Source organism: Wyeomyia smithii, chromosome 3 (assembly GCF_029784165.1).
Source record: "Wyeomyia smithii strain HCP4-BCI-WySm-NY-G18 chromosome 3, ASM2978416v1, whole genome shotgun sequence".
NCBI classification, from domain to species: Eukaryota; Metazoa; Arthropoda; class Insecta; order Diptera; family Culicidae; genus Wyeomyia; species Wyeomyia smithii.
Window position 1 is genome coordinate 130,547,188 of NC_073696.1, and position 18,671 is coordinate 130,565,858.

Below are 18,671 nucleotides of genomic sequence, written 5' to 3' on the forward strand. Positions count from 1 at the left end.
ATTTGCTTCTGGCTCTTTTTGATAAGCAGGATAACTAAATAAATCTTATTTTTTCTCAGGTTGGCGTTTTCAGGTTTGATGAAATTTTGCATATTTGTTTGGGTTAAAAAAAGTTGTCTTATGACGATTCTTTTTTTATTGTGCATTATTCTACGCCTTCAATTTTTCCAAAGGGGTAAAATAAAATATGTCTCATATTGGACAAATTGTGCATTTGATTAAACTGGTAACCTTGGCAATACTGAAAATAGTAAAATTGAAGTGCTGATAAATGAACAATGTGAAAGAAATTTTTCAAATAGAATATATAACAATAACAGTGTTTTAAAAAGCTAGGTTGTACATGCACAGTGATAAAATAGGTGTAATTCATGATAGTGGCTGTTTAATAAAAAGTGTTATTGTATAAATCAAGTTGTTTTATGAAATTATCCCCGTTGTCACCAGTGCCATTTTCGCTTGGTTGCACAAAACAAGAAAGCAGGTTTTCAAGTTGATCTTCTAAAAGCAACCAGTTTTTTGCAAGACTCGTCAAAAAGTTTTTCAGCATTCTTCTTTATATTTCGATTTACTGATTGACCCTCTTCTATATGAAGATACTTTCGAATAAACTGATTGTTGAATATAAAAAATGGAACATTCTGATGATCATTTCCATAGTTTAACAATTTTTTGCATATACTTAACATTTCGAAATGAATTTTGGAAAGTTGTAAGTTTGTTTTGCTTGTCCATTATATAAAATTAAAACAGTTATTACTAAAAAATTACTTTTTGCGGCACGGCCATCTTTTTCGGCAATTGCAAATGTAGATTTTCTTCCGTACAAGACGTAGTCCTACGACTAAGAATGCTGCATAAAAAAACTTTTGAACAAAATAATTAAATCTTAAACTATATAATTAAACTATATTGTTTACAAAAAACAGTTTTCAGTGTATATTTTTTTCCAGCACTCCAATTTCACTATATTATACGGAAACCTTCTTTTCAATCAAACACATTTTTTGTCCCTATGTTGGATATTTTATATATTGGAGCTAGTTTTGTATAGTCCATGGGCGCAACTACGGGGGGATAGGGGTTATATAGCCTTCTCAGAAGTTTTCACACCCCACCCCCTAGAACTTCTCACCGAATGATTGTATTCCATGCTTTGTGGTTTTGTAAGGTCAGCACGCAGGATCGATTCTCATGCTTAGCTCTGTTTTATATTGGATCAGCTTTGTTAAAAGAGGTAGATTGACGCAGTGGTTAAGATTTTCATTTCGATAGTTCAGATTTAAAGCCCCCGCAAAAAAAAATCGGTAGCCCTCCCTAGAAATTTTCCTTAGTTGCACCCATGGTATAGCCTTTCTCGGGAAAACAATTATGATTCTGTATGATGAGCCAATATCTTAAAATGATATGTCTAACCAAACAACTGTGCATGCTAAATCGGAAGCAATTGGTTTCGATCGATTTGCGAAGCAGCGTGGAATAGTTAATAGCAATAATAACGTTCAGTTTTTCATATACACGTCAGTAATTTTTTTTGTGTGTTACGAGTAAAGAGTATACAGGGTGTTTAATAAGTTCGAATATAACTTTTCATAATTGTTTAGGTGCGCACTTTGTGTGTTTTGTGTATTAGTATTAGTGTCTGATTTAGCCTCATATATAGGCTAACCGATGCGCACGGTGTTGACTTGCTGTCATTTCTTGTTTGTTTACCGCGCACGATGCTAGAGTACCATGACGTCTTAGTAAAGTACTTTCGCGACACGCATGTTAGGAGTTTGTGTTTTCTGATGAGAGACTCTTCATTTTGCAACAGTCGTACAATGTCCAAAATGATCGTATGTGGACGCCAATGTTGACCAGCATCCCTCCATCCCACATTCGAGAGTACACGGCGAATATTGTACAAGCGTGGTGTCGGGAGAATTAGACTGAATTTCTCAATACGACTTTGTGTCAGCTCAGTTCCCCGAACTTTAATCTCCTGGACTTTTATGTATAGTCGTACACGCTGGCCAAGCAGAGCGAACATAAAATAAGCACTACGGACCAGTTGAGATGCTCATTTCGAAGATCTGGGACGAGATGCCGTCGGACCAGGTGCGTGATGCATGCGATTCTCTTGAGAAACATCTCCAGCTCATCATACAGCGCCAAGGGGAAGGATGGAAGGAGCTTCCTGCTTATATGTTTTGAAAGCTCTCAATAAAATTGACTTAGAAAAGAATATTTTGTAATTTCATTTTTCAACACATTTTTAAAGTTTATTTAAACTTATTAAGCACCCTGTAGTCTGCTTTCCAGGGTTGAAAATAAACAAAATTTACTTTTATTATTTTAGGCTATATCCAGCAGAATAAAAAGAAGAAAAACGGTTTGTTTCGATGTTTTTTTAAATAACTGGAAAAATGAAGTTCTTTTTCAAAATTGAATGACAAAATGTTTCATTCAATTTTTAGTTCATAAATAATCGAAAGTCCCAATGGTTTCGAAACTATTATTGCTTTATTGGTGCTTCAGGATTTGTAGGATAGTCAACGTTAAATGAGCTTTAGTAGTGGATTTTGTGTAATTTGGGATTATTTCATATGTTCCGATAATTTGATGAATTTTAAATTTAATATTTCTTCGCGATGTAATGTATCAAACATTAAAATTAAAAGTTAAACTATATCAACGGAAACTAACGGCAACGAATATAATATCAACAACAATTCGCGAACGTTCGGTGTGGGTGTGCAACGTGTAAAGTAACAAAGTACACTGATTTGTGGTGCTGCATTAACTACATGAGAATGGAAAAACTCGTTCATTACTCACATCTGCCTGTAGCATATTGTAGTGCTCCTCTTTGGCGCACAATGACTCCTTTAGTACCGAGATGTGACGCTGGTAGTCCTGAAAATTTCAGACAAGTGGAAGATTAGTTACCATTGGAATTGCTCCTAATTCGAATTAATTATCATTCGCTTGTCTGCTAGGTACGCATGGAAACGGATAAATCCAACGATTGTGCCAGCGGATTATATTGAATTACATATATACGTAGATTGGCAATCACCTGGTGCTGTTCCTCCAGTGTTTTCATTTTGGCAGCCATTGCCATTATCTCCTGATCACGGCGCTGTATCTCAAGTCTAAACTCATCCAGCTTAAAATAGCAGATAAGGAAATTGTAAGTAAAAGCAAAATGTCTCTCAGACGTCTGGTTGTGATTTAAAACGAAATAAAGAAAACATTTTGTTGAAGCTGACTTGAAACGGGTTCTACTTTACCGCATATTTAGTGTTATTTGATACAATGTTTGAAGCGATTTACGATTATTTTCAATGAATAAAAGCATTATTACATAATAAACTAAGCATAATTCTATGAACAACTTCGATGCTGTACAATACATAGGATTGAGCATTATTCGTTTGTGTTTTTGGGGTTGCTTTTCGTTTTAGATCTCACTAATGAGATGTGCATGTGTGTACGTGTATTTGTTTAGCTTTCAGCAGCAATATATCGCCTTATTGAGCTTTCGATTTTGTTGTTTAAGTTACAATTTCTATTTACAGTCACGCTTTCGATGATTAAACAGACGCTCGGTTATTAGTTAGAACTACTGAAACAAAATATCTGAACATATGTACTTGTAAGTTTTCTATCACTAGATTTGGCTTCACTTTTAATTACTTCCAATTATATTTATTATGTTCAATGGTATTTTTCTGTATGCGCGCAGCAGGATTTCTATTCCTAAGAAAATAACAATCCGACGACTATTATAATAACATTTTAAATTAACCTCTTTAACAACTGAACACTTCAAGGTATCGTGTATTGCGTATCGTTTCAAGTTTGCAACTGAGAACGGAAGCCAAACCTTTGCAAAACTACACCTAATTCATTGGTGTTTTGTTCAATAACTGGTAACAATTTATTTTCATAGAAGGACTGAAAATTTAAAGTAACTGTTATAATAATATTTATTATCAGCTAATAATCAACCTTCACTTGCGAAAGACTTCGTTCAGTATTGTGTTCGCGCATGGTTTTGTTCGTTATTTTTTTCTTAAAATGCGTTTATCTTAGGAGCGCTATCTACTTATAAAATAAAGTGCTATTAATTCTCCCTATAATTTGAATTCTGTGCTAAGCGCCGAATAAAAGGCGTTACAACAAATATCACTTTTATTGGAAACGGGCACTCGCTGTTTTCGTTTTTTTTTTCTGTAAAAGTACACTACCAAAAGATATACTATGATTGTATCTAAACATTTTATTGTAATACATATTAATATATCTAATCCTTCACCCTATCATTAATTGTATATGTAAATACAAACGGTGTTCTCTATCTATGGAGTTGAATATTGAGATTAAGTTCGATTAAAGCAATATCTAATGAGTGTTATAGATATTATATTATCGTGACAGGTGTATGTCTTGGATGGTAAATATTTTCGAAATAAAGTTAAAATATATTTCATTGTTTGCTACAAATACCCTATGTTCGTTACCAACAACTCGATAGGCAATAATTGACGTTTGTGATTGATTTATATTGATTTTTCAGTAATTTACTATAAACTGTATAAAATATGAGTATCTGATAGTAACAGTTGTGGTATAGATAAAATTTGGTACACATTCATTAAATGAATAGATTCGCTATGTATGTACAGGAATATCAACGCTTTGATATTAAACATCAAAGTTACTAAAGCGTGACAGTCGATGGTTCCGTTTAGTCAGTTCGATAGTCAATTTGTTTTGATGGGAGGAAACTTGTAAGATCATGGTGGAGTAATGGTTGAAAAACAGATGATGTATACGTTACTCACAGACCCATGTCAATCCTAACAATTCAAAGTGCTCGATTAAGGGGGTCGCCTCATCAGTCGGGGGTGTTTTTTCTTAATTTTTCTCGTGGTGGAAAAAGCGAGGCATAGAAATAATCTTTTGCATTTGTATAAAGGCTGGTTTGAACATGAGAATAATTTGTTTGTTTGAACAAGAATTATTATGAAATCTAGCGTGCTGCATTGGCGTATAGGATTATAAAAATATTCAAGCTATTTTTATAAAGTTTAGGTTTATTATAAAGATAATCAAATAAAAAAATGATTTTTTGATGTATTTTAACGTTTTTGTCGCAAACAAAAATAGCGAAAATAGAGTGTTATCAAAAAAAATTATAATTATTTTCTAGCATATTAAGACCAAACTACATGATTATGCACGGAATACTTCTCCGTGCATGAAATCGTGCCCGCCGTTTGAGTTGTCATTGACAAATCGCCGTGCGAGTTTGTAATTTTTTGATTTGCTTATCGATTTTCTCTCTTATGTTCAAACTTACCTTTAAGTGAATTCAAAAGATTATTTATCTATGTTTGCTTCTTCTACATCGAAAAAAAAAAAACTAAAGCAAACTGACTTTTTTAAGTTTTCAAGGCTGATGAGAAGACTACCTTATGTTGCGGAGGAATCTTTAGTTGGCAAATAAAGGTTCATTGGAATTTCATCAAAATTATATATTTAATTATATTTCTGTTCATTTAAGACACCTGCAGTGTAAATCATATCTCAAGGCGTTTTTCTTACGAACTTGAGCAATGTTACTGATAATTTTCAATGTCAAGCTCATTAGTTTTATATTATTATTTTGGAAGTAAGTGAAAGGGGGACCTCGGAAATTCGATAACATACATAAGGTTTCTGGTTTCATAATGTTTATGGGTTTTAAGATAAAAGTACATGTTTGACACAGAAAAAACGGTTGGTAGAAATAATTAGTTTGCTTCCAAATTATTGATAATCGTTTTGCCGGCCTTGCTAGATTTCTTTTTAAATTGATGCTCAACACCACAATCCATACCTAAAGTAAAGTACCTGCGATTGATTCGGATGCTTCCAAATAAATAATCAACAAAGAACTTTGGCTACTAATCAATCTATAACTTTCAAATACTTAAACGTGTCTTGTTAAATAGTTGAAATTATGTTGTTCTTGAAGGATTGCGAACATAAGTAAAATAACCTTTATGAGACTCACGAAAAACTTTAAAAAGTATATTCTAACATCAAATTGTTAAATTAAACGAGGAAGCAGAAAGCACCACGCATTTCCCGTATAAGCTTTAGGTACCTTCTCGATGTCAGATTGGTCTTGGCTTATGAGCAAACATTTATTGACTATAGACACTATATATATATATACCTGCGTAGTGAATGACAGCAGCACTGGAATCGCTGGTTTTTTATATTCTTGTTATTTGTTTGATACAAATTTTTCGTTATGTGCATTTTGGCTCGCACGTTTGACAGTTATTTTGGCTCGCTGCGATTCAGTCCGCAGGTCTATATATATAGTGTCTATATTATTGACCTATTGGAACAAGGCTGTTTTGATGAATTTTTCATTGAAACAGAAATAGAAAATGTCACAGTAGGCAGTTGGCGGCTACTCTCGATGCCTGTGCAAGACGTTTTCGTACGTAATTGTACAAAGAGTTTCGACGTTGCAAATTTTCATTCATTGTCATAGCTGAGAATGAAGTTATAATGATACCTAACAATCCAAAACTGTATATTTCTAACAACATAGAAATAGCGGCAATAAATTGGGTGGTTAAATAGTTATTTCCGCTTTAAATCTGATGTTATATTCGTGACGGCTGTTTTTTCACTTTGGCAAAATCTACTTGTGGATAGAATGTAAAAACATGGTCCTACGTTATAAACGGCTTGTTTTGTAATAGCACGTTTTCAAGAGTATTTAAAAAAAGATTCAAAAACATACTGCAAAAGTTTTTTCAATGATTTAAACTAATGTATGGTCTTTTCGCTTGTTCAAAATTTTGACTTCTTAACTTAACTAACACAACTAACTGGGAGAGTTTACGTTTGTGATTATGTGAAAATCCGTTTTGAACTAATCTTTTTGTTTTATTTCTATGATATGTCGGAAAACTTTTGGTTTTTGAACTATATACCGGTGTAAACGTCAAATAAAACTTTGCAGTATTTGTAGCTGTACTTAGAATGAAACTGAACTTCAGTGGTTTGTTGGTAATCACTTTTTTTGCTTCAATCGATATTTACAACTTTCTGAAATTGAATCTTATTAATTTATGCGTTATTTTTGCTGGCCATCATTCGCAAACTATTCGTTGAAAATTGCTATCGAAATCCATTATTTTGGGAGTGAAATGTAAAATCCAGTCGATCAGAGGCGTAAAATAAATTGTCGATGGGTTAAATTTTAATTAAAATTAAGAAGGACTTTGGGGAAAGAGTGATTTGAATATTTTTGGGGCCAACTAATTTACCAACTAATCTGGAAACTGTTGAAATTGTAATGGTTGGCATAAGTCAATTAGTAACGCTGAGAAAATCGAGTTTCGTTTCTAATCTTGACGCAACATTACATGCTTTTTCCTAACTAACGCTGTCAGCTGATACAAATAGAATTAATTCAGACTTGATCGAAACATTCTACAAAGTTATGAATGTCTACAGTGATGGAAGTAATAGGGAGTAGTGATTGGCACCATACTATGTTGTAAGAAGTTATACCAACGATGATTTCATTATGTACACTGAGCGGCGCATAAAACGAAACGAAAACAACGAAACGAGAATAACATATCAAGAATAAAACTGCTTTACGAATCAACAGACAACGTATCTACATCGAACTTAAAACTTACTTGTCTCTTCATATCGTTGGCTCTACTATAGTCTAGGTCTAATTTGGAGAATGGTGACTGATAGTATGGATTGCTTTTGTATGACAAATTACCGTAATCGTCCATGAGTGGTGGATAATCGGCTGGGAGTTGGCGCCTATTGTAAAAATGATAGGATGATGATGATGGCAGATTGGTAAGTGATCGCGACATTAGTGGATTAGACGCATAATGTTGCGACAAAATATTTTTCGTCTGGGACAAGATGCTGTGTGGCTGGGATAGTAGATTACTCGACGGGTTTATGTACGTATTGCTGTATATCGGTTTCGATAATAGATAGTCGGATGACGGTCGATAACCACCGACGTAGTTGGTCATGTTGGGAGTGTTATAGTTTGGCATTTGGGTATTGACGTTCGGGTAGGAACAAAAGTTGCCGGACATCGCCAATAGTTTTTCGTGTGGCAATGGTGGAGGCGGCGGTGGTGGTGGTGGTGGTGGTGGTGGTTGTGGTGCTTGTGTCGGAGGCTGTTGTGGCATTTGGTACAATGACGGATGGCTCACTAGAGAATCAATGGAACCGATTTGTTGATGTGCCAACGTTGGCGTCTGCGCATAACGCATATTCAATATATTTGATGATCTAGATAATGATTTGGTTGTTTCGTTCAATAAATTCGTGAGGTTGGCTGACTGTGAATACAGATTGGCTGCATTCTCAGATAGATTACAATAATCGACTAAAGAGCATGATGGTAAACCACTTATACTATATCGTCTTGCTGGTAATCGTCCGCAACGATCCAACATTGTAGTCGATGTGTAGTTAGGGTTATAGTTTGGCGGATGTCCTTGGTATAGGTTTCGCATTAAATCGGGTGTTGTTGAGCAGGTGTCGTAATCATACATCTGAAATTTGCGTTAAAAGGAGAAGAACATAGTTGTTGTTCACCGCGGCATTTTATTTGATATGTAACTTTCGGTTTTAATAAATGGGAAAGCGATAATCAAATATAACCCGAATTTTTTTAAATCGGCTAACTCGAATATTGAATTCCTTACGGGTGCAGACACCATGTAGTTTGAAGTAAATAATACTATTTTGATATACGGTTACTAGTGACAAGCAACAACGAGAATTTCTCGAATCAAATAGTTAAGTTTTTAAAGTCAGCAAAATTATTATTTTTAATATGATTAACTACCAATCACTAATTTAGACACACGTTTCAAATTCGTCATTACCGATAAGTTTCGTCAAAATTCTCGATTTTTTGACGAAAGAATTATTGATCATCAAAATATATTTTAATGCATTATCTCGCAGAACATCTGTCTCAGCTCTAGATTGTAGAAAAAACAAAAAAGGTAAACAATATCGACGTTCAATTGTAAATAGAAACTGTTCTCGTTAGTTCGGCATATGAACGAATAATATGTATTGATTGAACTCTGTTATTAGCTCAACATACTGCATCTTATTCCTAGATCAGCTTTGTTTGCTATTGTTTAGTGTTCGCTAAATTGCAATGTATTTGTAACATCAAAATCGACCATGATCTTTGCTCAATAAGGTGATTTTTGCGGTTATCCGATTTGCTTGCTAGAATAATTAATTAATAATTCTTTCGCCAAAGTAACAAACATAGTAAACAAACAAGCAGTGGTGGAGCATAAGATAGTAAAACTAAGCTAAGCATACAGAAGGGTAATTAGAAAAAATCGTTTTCAATATAAAAAGGTGGAAGATCGTATTGTTGGTGCGCTTCATGCTATTCAAACACAAACAAATGGTTTAGAACGTTCTCGTCCAGCCCAATTGACATTTTTTCGCAAACTTTTGAATGCGCGACCTGAGTATGCTAGTGATATCTAGCACTAGGAGGAGGGGTAATTGCCACTGTTTGTTGATTAATTATAATAAAGCAAAATTTTAGCGTGTATTAATTGACTTTCTTTGAAAATTAACCGCAAGTATATGCTCACCTGCTTTTGTGCTAGGGCTTGCATTTGCTGGAACAATTGACGCTCTTCTTCTTTACCTTTGTATCAAATAGTAGATGTATGGAGAGAGAAGAATAAATTCAACTGGTTATGTTTTAAAATATAGAACTTCATTACAATTTTTCAGTCCGGATAAGCTGTTGGCCTGCTTACCCTAATATTTTTTTTTTATTTTGTGAAAGTCATTGACACTTGAGCTTTGAGAGAGTGATATAGATATTGATTGTAGCACTTACCCATTCCTTTACTTTGCAACATCTCCAGCAGCTTTTTAATGCTCTCATCGCGGGCTTGCAGAGTTTGCTTCTGCGTTTCTATCCGGAGCTCTAGTTCCTGTATGGATATGGATGCGGAAGTGTAATGGAAAGGAAATAAGAGTTAATTATCATTGAAAAAATCACAGCATATGAACCGTTTTGAAAACAGTTCACAAGCTACAATCATACATAAAGTTTTAAATACACAATACAGCAATTGAGACAGACTTTTTTGTAGAGAGATGATTTTATAGTAGAGCAAAGGTGCCAAGTAACAACAAATGCTCTTTTTATATTGAACTTTACTACTAAATCTATTTGATTCGCTTTCCCATTTTATTAATTGAAGAACTTGCTATTATTGCCGTCTATGTGAACACGATAGAAAATTGAAAAAATGACCTACCTTAATTGTGTCGCGGAGTATTGAAATTTCTCGCTGTAGATGCTCGTTTTCCGCGTACAATGCTTCCATTTGTTGCTGCATTTCGATATTAGGTGCCCGCATTCTAAGACGTAACTCTTCCTCAAGCTGTCGTACCAACATAGCTTGTTTCTGCGACATGAGTCGGATGGGATTATTTAATTTTCGTGCCAAAAAATAATTTCACATTTTACTTTACCTGATTTTCATTATTTAGCAGCTTCAACTGATCATTGATTAGACTATATTTGGCGCTTTCTTCCTTACGTAAAGCCCGTTCCTTTTTTAGCTCTGGGGACCAAAATGTTTTGATACTGTGCATGGAACTACCTAGTTTTTGATTTGTAAGCTCTAACTCCTTTTTCAGGTTCCCAAGTTCGCGTTGCAGGTCATTATTTTGCACCTGCAGATCACCCAGATACCCCCGGTCTGGCATACCTGCAACATACAAACATTCAATAAATAGATTTTACGGCTGCCTGCGTAAAGCGTACTCATATGACTCGGACTTTGTCTTGTTGGCCGACCGTAAAGCTCTTCCTCCAAATATAGTCCTCGCTCTAAGGAACGATCTCGAGATCGATCTCGCGGTTCTCGAATAGGGATGAATTCGCGATCATGAGGATCAACTAATCCTCTGTCCAGCGATTGGTAACGTGTTCCTGTCAATCAATCAAAATGGTATCCTTAGATTGTGTACTTTGCAAATTTATAATGTTTAATCGATATATTCTCAGAATCGAACAATATGTTGCTCAAACCGTAATATTTTAAGTTTCAAATGTCTTGGGTGTATGACGCGTCATCATCCATAGCCACGCCGCGACGTGGAAAATAACGAAATTTACAAACAGCAATTAAGCAATTTATACTTAACTTTAGCACGAACGACCGAGTCATGCATTCCGGCTATACTCTAGTTTACAATAAAATGAGAAACACTAGCGTGTTTTGGAGAGAAGGCAGATAAGTTTTCAAACGACTTGAGACGAAATTCATATTTAAATATTCTTTTCTTAAGATCTGACGCGTACTGAAAGCTTAGAATCCTAACTTAATACCCACTTACGAAATATTTTATTGTTGATCGATTGCCAGCAGTATCGATAATAAAATTTAATTATTATCGTTTAAATCAGATTTTCTTAGTTTTGTGCCAGTGTCCTCGAAAAAGTTCTTGGAAATTAATTTCAACTAATTTCTAAAACACGTCGCAGTTATGCTCAATTATCAGTAGGGTAAAAGCACCGGTTTTGGCCATGGTATGTTATTAATGAGAGATATTTGTCGTTCTTCCTTCGAAAAATCTGTGATTGTTCAACGTTCAAGTTCAACGGGGAAATTAGATGAACTCGCCTATATTTTTCACTAATATTGAGTTTAAATATAATTTTCCAACCAAAAACTTCTCTAGGCTCTTATTTTGGCTATAGCATTTCTTAATTGGCCATTTAGGGCTCCTATTTCGGCCAATTCGCGAAAAAGTTGAACTCACACTAATTTTTATAATTTTTATTATTCGACTTTACCATGTAGATATATTTTATCAGCAGAAAATCCCCGTTATCGAACTAACTAAAAGGCCTAGAAATATTTTATTCACACAAAGCTAGCAGTGCAAAGTACTTCGAGCTAGATTTTTTTTAATTGAGTTCAATGACACTGACATCACATAATTGATCTATGCTAATTATTCGTCTGTCATTGATCTATAAGCCTCCTCTCTTTCCTGGCAAATGTCCACGGTCCATACATTTTTTTAGAATTTATATGGACAGTTGTCCACGGAGGGGGAGGGGGGGTCAAAATCGTTAAAAATCTGTCCACGTGGTATGTGGATGGCCCCTTATGTAAAGAAGAACGTTTTGTTTGAGCGGGTTTGATCGGAACTAAACCAAACTTCGAAACGACTTTTAAAACTACAGAGGCCGAATAGGCATTGTATCATAAATGAACAAGAATATACTAGAAAGCAATAAAAATGACCAGAAACAGGCAAAACAATAACAAAAAGAATTAGAACAAATCCTTTTTTTTGCTCAGTTTCATATTTGCTACGTAGCTTGGCTTGACCCCCCCCCTTTCCCCCCGTTACATTTCGTCACAAAATAGCAACCCTTCCTTCTTCCTGCGCTCTCGAATGCTACGTCATTAATGAATGTTACCTTACTGTAACTGTTTTACGTGTGTAAAATAAAACCGCGTTAAAATTGTCCTCTTTGTCATTCCGGATCCTTCGGAGGGCGGAGGGGTTTTTTGACTAAGTCTGCTAACCAATAAACACTTAGACGTTTTTGGTTTCCAACCCGTGTTGAGTTGAAAATACGCGTAAAGATTTTTTAATTATTGCGGTAACGTGTAAAAAAAACAACGAAGCGGTGTTGAAGCCACAAATGGCCAATTTCGATCCACAACTTCGAATTTTCAAAGGCACAAGACTCGGCAATAGATGATGTGTCACCTGTGAAAATGCTATTTATGTTTCCTTCGGTGAAGTAAACTTCAAATAGCACTTTCACAAAGAACGCATTGTCTATTTTCGAGTCTTGTGCTTCTACAAATTCGAAGTGTCGGCTCGAAGTCGGCCGTTTGTGGCTTCAACTCTATTTCATCTTAATTTAAAAACCCCGGTAAAAAACCGCGTCAATTAAAAAAGCCGCATAAAAACCCTGAATATATGCATCGCAAATTGATTTTTGTGGAGAAGTTTTCTGAATATTCACGATGAAAAAGTTGGTAAATGTAAAGCAATGAATCCATCCTGTCCAGGCTTGTAAGCTTGCTGTTTTTCTCGCTCTATTACATACGCCACGGTTACCGGAAACTTATGAAAGGTACCATTTGAACATTTTACCATTATTGTCATTCCAAAACCGTAACGATATCACACGGATGCTAGGTGAAAAGAAAGAAATAGCAAAATAGTACCGGTCATCTCTAGCTGCAAAATTGCCAAAAAATCGAGAGCAAGAATCATCGGCAACTGACACCTTTTGGTGCCTCAAACGCCAGTTTTTTTGTATTACAGTTTTACAGCGATAGCAGTTTGCAAAGCAGTTTCGTTTAGCGAATAAACGAATATATTGGGAATTTATACAAACATCTCAATCCTCGCCTCGCAACTTCTCGTCATATGAATATGATGTATAAACGCTATTGCCAGAAGCGTGCGAAGGCTCGGCAGAAGACGATTTTTCCGACGCATCGAAACATGAAAAATACCGTAGTGCTACGTCATGCGTTCGTGCCTTGGATCCTACCACTCTTTTACTTTTTTCAGTGAATCGTTCAAACAAAGGATAGTTTCTCTTCTAAAATTCTTTCTTAGGCAGTTTTTCTATACAACCTGAGGTTTATCTATACCTATAAAAACGCAGTCCGGTCTGTCTGTCTGTCTGTCTGTCTGTCTGTCTGTCGGTCTGTCTGTCTGTCTGTCTGATCCATATAGGCTCGGAACCTACCAAACCGATCGACGTGAAAATTTGTATGTAGGGGTTTTAGGGGCCGAGAAAGGTTTTCATGATAGTTTGAGACCCCTCCCTCTTCTGGAAAGGAGGGCCCCCATACAAATGAAACACAAATTTCTGCACATCTCAAAAACTAACCAAGCAAATGGAACCAAATTTAGCATGTGGATGTTTTTAGGAGTGACAAATATGTCCATGTTAGTTCGACACCTCTCCCTCTTCTGGAAGGGAGGGGTTCCATACAAATGAAACTCAAATTTCTGCATATCTAGAGAACTAACCAAGTAAATAGAACCAAATTGGGTAGGTGGATGATTTTAGGGGTAACAAATATATCGATAATGATTTGACACCCCTCCCTCTTCAACAAGGGAGGGGTCCCATACAAATGAAACACGAATTTCGCACAGCTCGAGAACCAATCAACCAAATACAATCAAATTTGGTATGTGGATGTTTTTAGGAGTAACAAATATGTCCATATTGGTTCGAAACCCCTCCCTCTTCTGGAAGGGAGGGGTTCCATACAAATGAAACACAAATTTCTGCACATCTAGAGAACTAACCAAGTAAATAGAACCAAATTTGGTAGGTGGATGTTTTTAAGGGTAACAAATATATCATAATGGTTAGACACCCTCCCTCTTCTATAAGGGAGGGGTCCCATACAAATGATACTCAAATTTCGCACAGCTCAAGAACCAATCAAGCGAATATAACCAAATTAGGCAAGTGAATGTTTGTAGATGTAACAAACATGTCCATAATGTTTCGAAACCTTCCTTTTTCTGGCATGTCTCCAAATGCCATTTTTAAATCCAAGATGGCGACTTCCGGTTTCAAAAAAACAGCGGCAAATGACCAGATACCACCCAATATAGGTATTTCCGGAATTGTTATGATGCACTGAAGCCACAAATCGACCTCAGACAACATTTTGAATTGTAAGATGTCGACTTCCGGTTCCTGAAAATCAGCCGAAAATGACCAAATTTCACCCAATATGAGTGTTTCTTCAACCAGATTGACGCTCAGAGGCCAAAAACTGTCCCCTAATGCCATTTTGAAATCCAAGATGGCGACTTCCGGTTTCTGAAAACCAGCGGCAAATGACCAAATACCACCCAATATGGGTATTTCCGGGATTTTTATGATGCACTGAAGCCACAAATCGACCTCAGACAACATTTTGAATTGTAAGATGGCGACTTCCGGTGTCTAGAAAACAGCCGAAAATGATCAAATACCATCCAATATGAGTGTTTCTTCAACCAGATTGACGCTCAGAGGCCAGAAATTGTCTCCTAATGCCATTTTAAAATCCAAGATGGCGACTTCCGGTTTCTGAAAAATAGCCTGAAGTGACCAAATACCACCCAATATGTGGATCCAGAATGATGCAAGTAGCTAAAAGTTGACCTCAGACACCAGTTAGAATTGTTAAATGGCAACTTCTGGGAAACATCCGAAGATAACCGAATACTACTACATATGGATATTTCCGTAATCGAAATGATGTATAGAAGCCAAGCATTGACCCTGGACACCATTTTGAATTCGAAGATGACCACTTTCAGTTTCTAAAAAAAAAAACGAAAATAACTGAAATGCATTCAATATATTTCCGGAATAGAGGTGATGTACAAAAGCCAAAAGTCGAGGATGTTGTAATTCCGATAAAACCAATCATTTCAAATTATATAAACAAATCGCAAGGAATCAATGAATTTGAAATGTTTAAAATAATTAAATTGAACACTAAAATAGGCGAGACGAAGTTTGCCGGGTCAGCTAGTGAACTATAATGATTGAAATAACGTGCATAATAACGCATTTCCGCATAATGCAAAAACCTCTTTAGGAAATATTCTTGGAACACTTTTCCCAGTGTAAAATACTTCGTTTTTGGTAAGCTTAATAAGTGTATAGTTTTTTTTTAATTGAAGCATTTAAAAATCGGTCGATCAGTAGTTATTCGGCATAGAAAAGCTCAAAAACAAATGTAAAATATATTCTTGGTATTTTTTACATTCAAGATGGTTTTATAATTTTCTAAAACGAATAAGATTTTAGTCTGCAATCGAGCCATTTGTTTTTGAATTTTGTTCATAGTAAGACGTCTACTTAGCCTATACAATTTTTTTTTGATTTTTGTTTTTCTCTTACTAGTCCTATTTCCGTAATGTTAAACGCACAAAACGTTTGTTTTTTTTTCTGCGGTTAGTACGCTTGTAGAATTCAAACAAACAGGAGAAATGTATTCTGTTGCTTTAACCCACCACGGTAACCGTGGTAGCGATATTTTGCGGATTTTGGTTTCATATCCCAAGTCAACTATTACAAATACACTTTCAATACTTACTGAGTTGATCTCGAGGATACTCCATTGTATGGGTTGGTGCTCGTGTTGCACTTCTGCTACGATGATGACCGCCTCCAGCTGGGCTTATTGGCTCATCCATATCTCTATAGTATGGGCTACCCATCGCTGTGAAGAAATCATGATGAAAATAAAATTACAGAGCGTAAAGTAGTGTAGAAGAATTTCGCGGGAGAGTTTTCTGACGTCTGCAAAATGTTTCAGAGTCAGGAGTGGAGAATCAAAGCAGGACATTAACAGTTTATAGACTGCGAAACTGAAATAGCATGACAAAAATTCATAAGTAAAAAAGCAAACAAACAAAAAATGACCGTACCTTCAAAAATCAGTGTGTTGTTGGGTTATCATGATTCTATACTTGTACAATCGATACTGATAGTGGATGATAACAACAAATAAATGAGAAGTATGTATTTACAAGCTAAAACTCATACTGCATGACTGTATGCGATGTAGTTAGTTGACACGAACGGAAGACTATAACATAAAAGTATACAGGAATCTGTAGATAATCTGTCTCAAAATAGGAACAGTATGGATTATGCACTGGTAAAACAGCCATTCGAGTGGTAGTGGAAAGAATAAAACGCTGTAAAAAGTAGTTGAAAATAGCTTCATCGCGAATGCAGGTCATTTTTTATTTTTAGGCTGTCGAAAAGTGTTATACTTTTTCAAAACACAAAAGGCTATTAGATAATTTAGACAAAGGATATCGTGCCAAATCAGATTTCGAAAATATGTCGCAAGAAAATATACCGATACTAGCTACTTTATTTGAAAGAGAAAATAAGAGGATATAACCAAATTGTATATTTTAAGTTAAACGAATAAAAGCTATGTTTGACGTTGGCTAGTAATTGGGTATCACCTAAAGGACTTCCTCGGGCTCCGTAGTCTCTCGAAGGCGACCTATCGACGGTTGGCAGTTCTGTTAAGCGTCTGTTTGGGCGACCGGGACTTCTAGTGCCTGTATTTATTGCTTGACCTGAATTGTAAACTTCACGAGACATAATATGCCGCGAATGATCCGCGGTCTGCGATGATGCCACGAACGTGTGTAGAGCGTTGGGCAAACGGGATGTGTAGTGGCCGAGATCGTATAGCGTGGGTTGTTCAAATGGAATGAAATGAGGTCGTAGCAGTAACGTGTAACGTGCATTGTTTAGTCAGAAGCATAAATATGCATATATATGAAGAAAATTTGGTTGGGCAATGTAAAGATTGGGGACAAAGGAAATTGGAGTTGTAAGTAACGGTTGTATCAAATAGACGTGAATCCAAGGAAGAAAGAAGGTGTGAAAATGATCATTAATTTAGACAAATTGTTAGTGATTGGTGTGAATATAATTCTATATATTAAATGATATTCAATGACGACCATGAAAGAAATTACCTAAGATGTTCCTTTCAAAATCTGTACATTTAATACATATACTTGTTACTACAAATTTACTCTCATTTCGTTTAGGTGTATTTATGTCCTTTGGTTTGATGAATTTCGATATTTATTTAATCATTAAACATACTAAGATTTGAAGACGGAAAGATGAGGGTGCGTGTATTATTACCTTAACAGTATATTACCTGTATTAATGTTAAAGTGGTAGGAATTTTTGACCATACGTACATCACTTGAATATCTCTTGTAGATTTTTATGGAAAATTTCACCTGCAATGACACAAACCTGTCTGTACCCTCACTCAGTAAACTCATTGCTATTGCAAGTTAAAAGTTGATTCGCAAATTTTCAAGTGCAAGAAAATGCTCATAAAGCTATAATAGTGTTTTTACATGCAATTGCAAAAATTTTAATATTTCATGTATAATGTATTATGTTCAGTTTTTTACCTTCGCATGTTTGTTAATGGTATGAAACTGACATAATATCATATGTTTCATCTTGACGGCATCAATGGAATCGACAGTTTTCGAATAAATATTTTTAAACGATGATTCGAACACTGCGGATTCAACATACTAATACGATAGAAGAAATTGATGAAAATAGTTACAATGGCGTCCTAAGCAAAGGATACAACTGTGTTTCCAACTCCGTGAGCAAAAGAAGTGAGTTCCATGTGAAAAGTATAAAGCTTAAGTATGTATAATCAGAATTGGCAATTTTTTTATTTTGAAATTATTTTGAAAACAAAAAAATAGAGATTTTAACCCTCCAGTGCCGCCTTTAGACGGTCTTCAGTTGAACCTCTAAAAAACTTCTATCAATACTTAAAAAATGTTTATAAAGTTTCATAGTGATCGAAGTCTGTCTGAATATTGACTTGGGCACTAGAGGGTTAAAGATGGCCAAAATAAAATTCACACAATTGACAAACGTCGTTTTGTAATCATTACTGCATTCTAAGCTTCCGAACGTTATCGGTATTGTAACCAGCGTTGCTAAACGAGCGAGAAGCAAAACATATCCAGTCCTTTCTGCTCGAGACTGAGAT

The 18,671-nt window shown here is 35.5% G+C and overlaps 1 protein-coding gene across 11 annotated transcripts in view; it reads right to left on the reverse strand.

Moving 5' to 3' along the window:
• LOC129733279 (protein Wnt-2) overlaps positions 1-18,671 on the reverse strand; it is a 117,529-nt gene that overhangs the window by 29,719 nt on the left and 69,139 nt on the right. For 6 of the 11 annotated variants that reach the window (XM_055695041.1, XM_055695038.1, XM_055695039.1 and 3 more), the window contains one exon: positions 16,196-16,325. Coding sequence is in view for 5 of the 11 variants with exons in the window: in XM_055695035.1 (XP_055551010.1) it covers positions 2,821-2,898; positions 3,062-3,151; positions 9,672-9,727; positions 9,926-10,022; positions 10,353-10,502; positions 10,570-10,808; positions 10,865-11,032; positions 16,200-16,325; positions 17,086-17,227 (1,146 nt within the window). In the remaining 6 variants the exon portion in view is untranslated. Of the gene's footprint in view, positions 1-2,820; positions 2,899-3,061; positions 3,152-9,671; positions 9,728-9,925; positions 10,023-10,352; positions 10,503-10,569; positions 10,809-10,864; positions 11,033-16,195; positions 16,326-17,085; positions 17,252-18,671 lie in introns of those variants that run through there. The other 5 variants (XM_055695035.1, XM_055695037.1, XM_055695034.1 and 2 more) reach the window with 1 other exon arrangement.